Source organism: Sebastes fasciatus, chromosome 13 (genome assembly GCF_043250625.1).
Source record: "Sebastes fasciatus isolate fSebFas1 chromosome 13, fSebFas1.pri, whole genome shotgun sequence".
NCBI classification, from domain to species: domain Eukaryota; kingdom Metazoa; phylum Chordata; class Actinopteri; order Perciformes; family Sebastidae; genus Sebastes; species Sebastes fasciatus.
Genome location: NC_133807.1, coordinates 29,964,521 through 29,974,280, shown reverse-complemented (window position 1 = coordinate 29,974,280; position 9,760 = coordinate 29,964,521). Strand labels below are relative to the sequence as shown.

The following is a 9,760-nucleotide window of genomic DNA, read 5'->3' as shown; positions in this document are numbered from 1 at the left end:
AGAGACAGCTACATGTGACACACCATGGTCAGCTCTATTGAAAAAAAAACAAAAAAACAAAAAAACATTGGCTCACTTTCATTATTCAGACGGGGTCCAGGAGTAGTCATCTTTTCCGGCAAGCTTATATCAGACTTTTCACCTTTCTGCTATGACACCAGTGTTCTCAACTTGTTTTGAAGACGTTTCTCTAAAAAAATCAACACAATCCTTAATTTGAATAAAGTGAATAATTGGATTAAAGCATCAATAATTAGAATACACTTAATATTCTGCATAATGAGTACTTTTACTTTAACTTTAAGCACATTTTGCTGCTAATACCTTTCTACTCTAATCAAATTGTATATGTATTTCTACACTGCTGTAGTGGTACTTTTACTTAGTAAAATATCTGAGTACGTCTTCCACTACAGTGTTTAACTCAGTATATACAACATATAAAGTAGCTACAATTAACTCCACTTTGACCAGCTACTTCAAAATGCTAGTTGCACTTTACTGCATAATAATAATAATAATAATAATAATAACTAACATTAGCCATTCTATCTCCAATAATCACTAATTTGACCTCTTTACTAATACATTCATACTTCTACTTATATTTTATTTTGTAGGAACTTTACTCAAAATATTAAAATATTTTTACAAACATATTATTGTATCTTTGATTTCAATAAAAGTTCTGAATACGTCTACTAAATTTCAGAGACAAATATTGTACTTACTTAATATTCTACATACAAAACGTGATCAATTTATAGGATATGATGCATTAAAGATGGGCACTACTATGGATAAAATCCTCTATTATCTATATGGTATGTATTTGGGTTTGTTTCACCATAAAGATATGTTTAGTTTCTGGAAAATGAGCTGACTGAAATGTCTGTATGTCTGGGTAATCCAGAAAATTAAATGCCTGAGCAGTCAAGATCTACTTACATTTTTAATTTATTTGTAAAAAAAAATACTTTTACAACAAATTATTGCATCTTCAATTTGAATAAAAGTTCTGGATGAATTATTTTCATATGGTTGAAGTAGATAATACAGTAAAAAAAAAAAAGATCACAAGTACACCCATGAGATCAATCAATTATTGTCATATAGTGCACAAGGCAGCATCAGAAATAAGGTGTTGATGGCACAGCACTGCCATCTGCTGATACACACTGATATTAAAATTATATATTTAAAATAATTTGACTCAAACTTCTAGTAAAACACTCTCTTCATGAGTCTGCTTAATTTCTCCTCATCATTAGTGTCTTTTTATTTTCCTCTACTGGTCCTGTCTGTCTTGATTTGAATAAAAGTTCTGAATACGTCTGCTAAATTTCAGAGACAAATATTGCACTTAACTTAATATTCTACATACAAAACGTGATCAATTTATAGGATATGATGCATTAAGGATGGGCACTACTATGGATAAAATCCTCTATTATGGTGTGTATTTGGGGGGGTTTTACCATAAAGATTTATTTAGTTTCTGGAAAAATCTATTGAGAAACTGGTTGGTGGATAAAATGAGCTGACTGAATTGTCTGTATGTCAAGATCTACTTGCATTTTGAATTTATTTGTAATAAAAAATACTTTAACAACATATTATTGCATCTTTTATTTGAATAAAAGTTTTGAAAACTTCTGTAATCTGAGACAAAGACAGTGAATTACTTTCATATGGTTGAAGTACATAATACAGTAAAAAAAAGATCAATTACAATCAATTATTTTCAAATAAAGCACAAAGGCAGCATCAGAAATAAGGTGTTGATGGCACAACACTGCCATCTGCTGATCCACACTGATATTAAAAATTACTTATAATATTTTTACAAACACAATATTGCACCTTTGATTTGAATAAAAGATGCAACTGAACACTTCTGATGATCTGAGACAAAGACAGTGACGATGATAGATAGATCACAAGTACACTCATCAATTATTGTCAAATAATGCACAAGGCAGCATTAGAAATAAGGCTCCGCACTGATATTGAAAATATATATTTAAAATAATTTGACTCAAACTTCTAGTAAACTCTCTGATTTATTTCTCCTCATCATTATAGTGTCTTTTTATTTTCCTCTACTGGTCCTGCCTCTCCACCCTGAAGCTCATGGAGACCACATCCTGGATGCCAGCCTGCAGCTCATCGTGCTCCTGCACAGCAGAGACTCCTTTAGGGGTCCCAGTGAGGATGAGGTCTCCCTCCTCCAGGGTGATGAACTCACTGATGTAGCTGATGAGATAAGGGATGGAGAAGATCATCTGGTCGGTGCAGCCTTTCTGCCTCAGCTGGTCGTTCACCTTCAGCCACAGAGTCACGTTGCCCGGGTCTGGGATGCGCTCTTTGGGGATGAACTCACTGACTGGACAGGAGGTGTTGAAGGCTTTAGCCAGAGTCCATGGAAGACCTTTGGATTTGCACTCATCCTGCACATCTCTGGCTGTCATATCCAAGCACAATGCATATCCTGCAACATGCTCCATAGCTGCAGACTGAGAGATAGCAGTGCCTCCTTTACCTATCACCACCCCCAGCTCCACTTCATGGTGCAGGTTGCTGCAGTAGCTGGGCACCTGGATGGAGGAGCCTTCTGTCACATAAGCAGAAGGTGGCTTCAGGAACAGGATGGGCTCGGTGGGAATGGCGTTTTTCAGCTCTTTTGCGTGGTCTGCGTAGTTCCTCCCGACGCAGATTATCTTCCTCCCCCATTCCCAGAAGCGAGATATGTTTCTTGCTGACATTGTGGAGAGGTTTTGGAAGGTTTGAGCCGCTCTGAAGCTGTCAGCACCGGTTTACCTGGACTTTGACCGACACACTCTGAGGTAGTGGTGTGTAGGTCACGAACGAGCCGGTTCAAAGAGCCGACTCATTTAAGTTAAGATAAGAGAGACGTTTTTTTTGTTTTTTTGTTTTTCTTTAAAGGGACTGTTTGTAACTTTTTACATGTATAAATATACTTGGTCGGTTTCCCATGCGCACTCGCATATACACGCTCGTGTGTGGCTACGCTGTTCAGACTCAGACTCCAACACAAACTACACTGAAGCACCAAAACCATAAAGTTATATCTAGTGAAGCCTGTCTTGCTAAAAAGTGTCAACTCTTCCTGCTCCAGCCCCCCGACCACGGCCAGAATACACAGGAGAGACCGTAGCTTTGGTCAGCGGAGTCTCTACTGTACTCTGCTCCTCTGCCTGCCTTCACTCACACACCACGCTCGTTCTCGCTCCACCTCACGTGCATGCGCGCACACTCCACACTGCAGAAGAGTTAGCAGCTCTGAGAATATCTTGTGAATGGACGTTTGTGCAGAAATAAATGCTTCAGCTCCTCCAGACCAACAGAGGTTTCCCATGTCTTTTGAAGTGACGGGGCTCCGCAACGAGAAACGTTATCGTCTCCAACCAAAACTCCGGCGTCTCCCCTGTTCCCTCCGGCCACGGTCGGGAGGCTGAAGCAGGAAAAGCCAACACTAGGATCAGCACTGATTCATGGAGAGACCTTCGTCTGGTCAGCTAACATTACTGCCAAGCAGCTGAAGTATAGAGTGATATTGTGGTTTTAGCTGACGTGTGTCGCCTCACTGTTTTGAGCGATGCTCGTTCATGTCCATTTATAGCGAGCACAAGCGCGAGCCCGACGCCGACTTTCGTTGACTTAACGGCCACAGGTGTCGCTGTTAACAAGCATTTCTGAAAGTTACAAATAGTCCCTTTAAGTGATATATGTGCATACATACTAATCATATGTGAAAACAACTAAAGCTAAATTTAGCTGAATTATAAAAGGCAGAAGTGGTAAAAACGAAGAGCCGTTTGGGAGCCGAAAGAGCCGGTTCTTCTTGGTGAGCTGAGCCAAATGATCTGGATCGCTAAAAAGAGCCTAAATTCCCATCACTAGAAACGAGATTATTCACCTACGGCGAGCCTGAAGGGCCAAACAGAAAACTCAAAAAACAAATCAAACCTGTTAAATCGATGTATTTAAAAGTGTTAATCAGGCTAAAATATTAAATAAACATCCCTCACATATATCATAGTGTATCTTTATGAATTACTCATTAAAAAATACTAAAATTAACACATTTATTCGAGTTTAACTGATTACTCCTGATCGACTCCCACAGGTTTGATTGATTGAGCCTGGCGGGTGAAAGGTGAAAAGGAGGACGAACCCGGAACTCAAGCTGAGCTAAAGTTCTCTGGTTTACTTGAATGCGATAAGGAAATATATAATCTGCTGCTGTTATGTTATTCAAGTCACTCGTAGGGAGTGCCTGCACTCTGCTCGGAGCTGCTACAGCCTTCAAATACGGTACGTCCACTCGATTATTCAGCATGTTAACTAGTTTAGCTTGTTAGTTAAATGAACGATAGCTGGTTTGCTGACATGTGCTTTTTATTATTTGTTGTTTGTTGAGAGAGGAGGGCCACATCATCCCAGATGTTCTGTCTGAGCAAACATCTGCACCGTATTACATAACCTCCTCTTTACCAGTCAGGTTAGGTAGAGTTAGGTGTTCTAAAGCCTGAAAACAGCCATGAGGAGGAGCAGAAGTCTAGATCTTGAATTACAATATGCTGAAAGGTTATTATGGAATTTTTGCCCAATGATGCCAAAACATGATACTGCCAAGTGCCACCTTAACATTACAGTGTCCATTTAAAGCAGGGGTCAGCAACCTGCAGCTCTTCAGCTCCTCTCCAGTGGATTTATAAAAATGGAAATGAGTAACTGTTTTGTGTTTACATTTTCATTTTTATTTATCATTGTTGTAGGTCTATGGTACGATGGAGTATTAGGTCCACATTGAGGGGAAAAATAAAATCTGAGATTTCAAGAATAAAGTCATAATATTATGAGAATAAAGTCATAGGTTTATGAGGAAAAAGTTGTATTATGAGAATGAAGTCTAGTAATATTACGACTTTTTTCTTGTTAAGTTGTGACTTTATTCTTGTAATATAACGAGTTTTTTCTCGTAAACTTATGACTTTATTCCCGTAATATTACGACTTTTTTCTCGTAAAGTTATGACTTTATTCTTGTAATATAACGAGTTTTTTCTCGTAAAGTTATGACTTTATTCTTGTAATATTACGACTTTTTTTCTCGTAAAGTTGTGACTTTATTCTCGTAATATAACGAGTTTTTTCTCGTAAACTTATGACTTTATTCCCGTAATATTACGACTTTTTTCTCGTAAAGTTATGACTTTATTCTTGTAATATAACGAGTTTTTTCTCGTAAAGTTATGACTTTATTCTTGTAATATTACGACTTTTTTTCTCGTAAAGTTGTGACTTTATTCCCGTAATATTACGACTTTTTTCTCGTAAAGTTATGACTTTATTTTTCTAATATTATGACTTTATTCTGTAAATCTCAGATGTTTTTTCCCTCAATGTGGCCCTAATACTTACTCCTACATTTGCTCTTTGGGCCTCACTGCATTAGACCTATATACTTAGACTATAAACTGTGTTACCTTCATCACAATGATCAAATGTTTTGCGGGTCCAGACAGATTTTTTTTGTTGCCTAAAATGTCTCTTTTGATAGTGAAGGTTGCTGACCCCTGAGTTAGGTCAATGAGTGCAGCTGTGACCATAGCAACAGGCTGTGGATTCATTATTGATAATATTGAGCCTGATTTTATTCTATGTCTAGAGAATGTTTTGTTTTGGTTTCCATAAAGGTAACAGTAAAATCAAAGAACATTATATTATTAATCTGATTATTCTCTTAGCTAAATTTCATATAAATGATACCTTCATATACATAAATCCAAATTTAGTAAATCTAAACCTTAATTTTTAAGTATTTGAACATGAAACCAAACAATTAAACATTAAATTGATTCTCTCCTCCGAAAACAAAAAAGGCTATTAAGACGGTTTAACTTTATGCACCTCCATTTAATATATTGATCTAAATGTTTATTTTCCCTGGCTTTGTACTTGTAAGCTGTTTATCCCTTGGCATCTGTTAGTTTGTCTTGTTGTTGTTCCTTTTACAGTTTTGCACGTGTCTTTATAATTGAACCTGTATGACCAGTTTGTGAAATAATTGTTTACTTTGTTGTTGTTGTCGTTAGCTTACTGTACAGTTTAATGTCATCAGCTTCCTGGTGTTTGTGTCTAATTAAATAGACATTTCTAAGGAATGGGTGCCTGTCATAAAACCAGAGTATTTTACAGGAATAAAATGAGATTAAGAGTTTCCTCATGTCAGTCTGTCAAATATTGACTTGTATCTTCTCGTCCTGAAGCCCCTGTAGAAGTCCGGGCCCAGGCAGCTGCCCTCCTTCACAGCGCAGTGAGGAAATCCTCCATGGTGGAACAAGCAAACATGAGGGTTGAACTTCTCCCAGCTCTCAGTGACAACTACATGTACCTCCTGATAGATCCGGACTCCAGAGAGGCAGCTATTGTTGACCCTGTGGAGCCAATAAAGGTCTGTGCATTCATTAAAATGGATCTTAAAGGGAGATTTGTCAAGTATTTAATCCTCTTATCAACATGGGAGTCGTTAAATATGCTGCTTTATGCAAATGTATTTATATATTTATTATTGGTAATCAATTAACAACACAAATCAATGACAGATATTGTCCAGAAACCCTCACAGGTACTGCATTTAGCATGAAAACAATATGCTCAAATCATAACATGGCAAACTGCAGCCTAACGTATTAAAGTATAATTATTTTAGTAATCATGCATGACTAATATTTTTTAAATTAATATTTTAAAAAAATCTCTAGGTTTACTAATACCCTCATTTTAGAAACTCTGAACTAATCACTGAAGCACTATTTCAGTTAGACCTTTTTGTGCTTTCAACAGGTTGTGGAAGCCGTCAGAAAACATGGCGTAAAACTCACAACAGTTCTGACCACTCATCACCACTGGTAAGCTACAAGTTAAGTTAATCATTTATTTTACACACAGTGTTACACTGGCTAGAATTGATTTACTATGTCCATGACAGCATTCATGAGAAAACTCTAAAGTTTACCACTGACCATGTTCTCTCCTCAGGGATCACGCTGGTGGAAATGAGAAGATGGTGAAACTAATGCCGGGTCTGAGGGTCTACGGAGGAGACGACCGAGTCGATGCCATTACAAAGAAAGTTTCTCATTCCCACAGTTTCAAAGTAAGAGACCATCAAACTGTCTATTCTACATTCCAAACAGCTAATGACTGATGTTTGCTCACTGTTGTCATTCTTTGCCAGGTTGGATCACTCAACGTCAAATGCCTGTTTACACCGTGTCACACGACTGGACACATCTGCTACTATGTGACAAAGGAAGGCAGCACTGAGCCGCCAGCTGTTTTCACAGGTAATCAACATTAGATTAGATGAACTACAGATGATACCGGAGACAATAACTTCTTGATTCAGTATTGATTCAACCTTTGTAACAAGTCAGCTATCCTAAGGATGCTCTTTTTTTTCCTATGCAGGGGACACGCTGTTTGTGGCTGGTTGTGGTAAATTCTTCGAGGGTACAGCAGAGCAGATGCACAAAGCCTTGATAGACATCCTGGGACGCCTGCCTCCTGAAACGGTGAATATATGCACTCCACCTGTAATGTCAGTGTCAAGGGTATTAACGTAAACAATAAAGAAATTAAAGTAATTTACAGCAGATTTGTGACGGAAGATTTAGAGATCAGATTTAGCTTTTGCAGTTTTTAAAATCTTATTTTCCATTTTGGGTGTTGGAAATGTGTCATATTCTGATAACGTATATTTAACCTGTATGACAGACTGACTAACCGCGGTGTGTTTGTGTTTAAAGCGTGTTTACTGCGGTCACGAGTACACCGTCAGCAATCTGAAATTTGCACGTCACGTGGAACCGGACAACGAAGTCATTCAGAAGAAGCTGGCGTGGGCAAAGGTATTTAACTGACGTGTCACAGCCAAGCAATCATTGCCTCGATCAGATCATCAACCTCTGAAACTGTAAATAAAAACTACTTTGCGCCCGCGTGTTTGTATTTCTGTAGGAGAAATGCAGCGATGGAGAACCAACCATCCCGTCCACGGTGGCAGATGAATTCACATTTAACCCCTTTATGAGAGTAAAGTATGTAGCGCATGATTTAATACTAATTATACTTTATTTACTTACTACTGATGTATGTGTAGTTTGTTTAGAGCTAATTGCGTTTCTTTGATGTTAAATTCAGAGAGAAGTCCGTGCAAGACCACGTAAAGCAGACGAGCTCGATTGAAACCATGAGAAGTCTCCGGAAAGAAAAGGACGGCTTCCGGGTGCCCAAGGAGTGATGTCCAGCGACTTTTCTTAACTGCTTACAACACTGCGAGCTGTCAATAGTGAACTACAGAAAACATCTGCATATTCAAAGCCTCCTTAAATCAATCTACTACATTCACGCTCCCATTTTTCATCACTACATTCAGCCCTAATATGGCTATAAACTTGTTTTAGTTGACTTTGGTTTGGTGGTTTTAAGGAATATATGGCCATTAATTCAATGCTTTAAATGACAAATAAGTTTGTAAATCTGAGTTTTAGAGTCTATTTAATATATTAATGTACAAACTACAATTTCATGAAGTGTTAAATGGGAGCAGCTTGAAGAGAATTTTTTGGAATACGTGTACAATTTCTGTAAATTCATAAAATAATTTTGTTGTCTGTAAAGATTCGTATCAACGCTTTATTTTGGAGGGCTTCCGTGTGGCATTTCTTTTCATATTTGCGTGGAAGCTGGTTGTTAATTATGTGAAATTCAGCACAAGTGCTTTTTTATTTCATCCTTTATTCAAAAGCGCTCTGTGAGCAAAGCATTGTCTACTTACTGCTGTGTCAGCATTACATGTTAGATACCCTGAATGCTCGTTTGCATGTAAAGTACAATCTTACAAAGAATATTGCATGATGTTCTTCGGAAAAAGCAATAAAACAAATTTATTTGAAGTCGGTAGAAATAAAAGTCTTGCTTTCAAAAAGTGCTTTAAGTAGAAAGTACACATTTTGCAGAATGTCCCTATTGAAACATATGATATTATATTATTGGATTATAATAAGAGCATTGACATGTAGTCACTACTATAATATAATTACATCGTGGTTGTTTAGGGCCTTCAACTACTTCAAACACTGTTGGGTTATTAAATATATATAACTGCATCACATTTTATATGATGATCATATGTTTTATAGAACAAATAATTGTCTGCAAAGTAACTAACTGTCAAATGCAGTGGAAAAATCTGATGTGTACATTATGAATGTACAAAATCTTTATAATTTGGAAATCACAGATTTCTTTAAATAAAAATAATACATAATATAATATAAATAGTCTTTATCTTCAACCAAGTCTAACATATAATATACTGAGCAGAACAAGGTGTGTATGTGTAAATATATATATATATATATATATATAAATAGTTGTGTTTTATATGAATAAGAATGAATATTTAAATGAATATTGTAAGGTTTTCATTTATGTATTATAATTATAAATATATATATATAGATGTATGCACATATATTGGTGGTGTTTTATATTAATAAGAATTATATATATTTATATACTGTATATTATATTTATAGAGATATATACACATATATTTGTGGTGTTTATATGCATATTTAAATTAATGTTTTATTATTATTTTTATTATTATTATATTATAATAAATATATGAAGACTTTACAGGAATATTAATTTGAATATTCATT

The 9,760-nt window shown here is 36.4% G+C and overlaps 2 protein-coding genes across 2 annotated transcripts; one reads left to right on the top strand and one right to left on the bottom strand.

Annotated features, from left to right (window-relative positions):
- Nucleotides 1–1,614: 1,614 nt before the first annotated feature.
- Nucleotides 1,615–2,856, bottom strand: fahd1 (fumarylacetoacetate hydrolase domain containing 1). The gene has a single exon (XM_074656797.1). It carries the CDS (start codon nt 2,763–2,765, stop codon nt 2,103–2,105), a length of 663 nt encoding a protein of 220 aa, XP_074512898.1. The 5' UTR covers nt 2,766–2,856; the 3' UTR covers nt 1,615–2,102.
- A 1,321-nt stretch (nt 2,857–4,177) lies between these two features.
- On the top strand, nt 4,178–9,019 carry LOC141781211 (hydroxyacylglutathione hydrolase, mitochondrial-like). The gene is made up of 9 exons (XM_074656795.1): nt 4,178–4,338; nt 6,296–6,480; nt 6,873–6,937; nt 7,068–7,185; nt 7,267–7,375; nt 7,500–7,603; nt 7,838–7,939; nt 8,049–8,128; nt 8,232–9,019. The coding sequence occupies exons 1-9, from the start codon at nt 4,272–4,274 to the stop codon at nt 8,329–8,331; spliced, it is 930 nt and encodes a 309-aa protein (XP_074512896.1). The 5' UTR covers nt 4,178–4,271; the 3' UTR covers nt 8,332–9,019.
- The last annotated feature ends 741 nt before the right edge of the window (nt 9,020–9,760 follow it).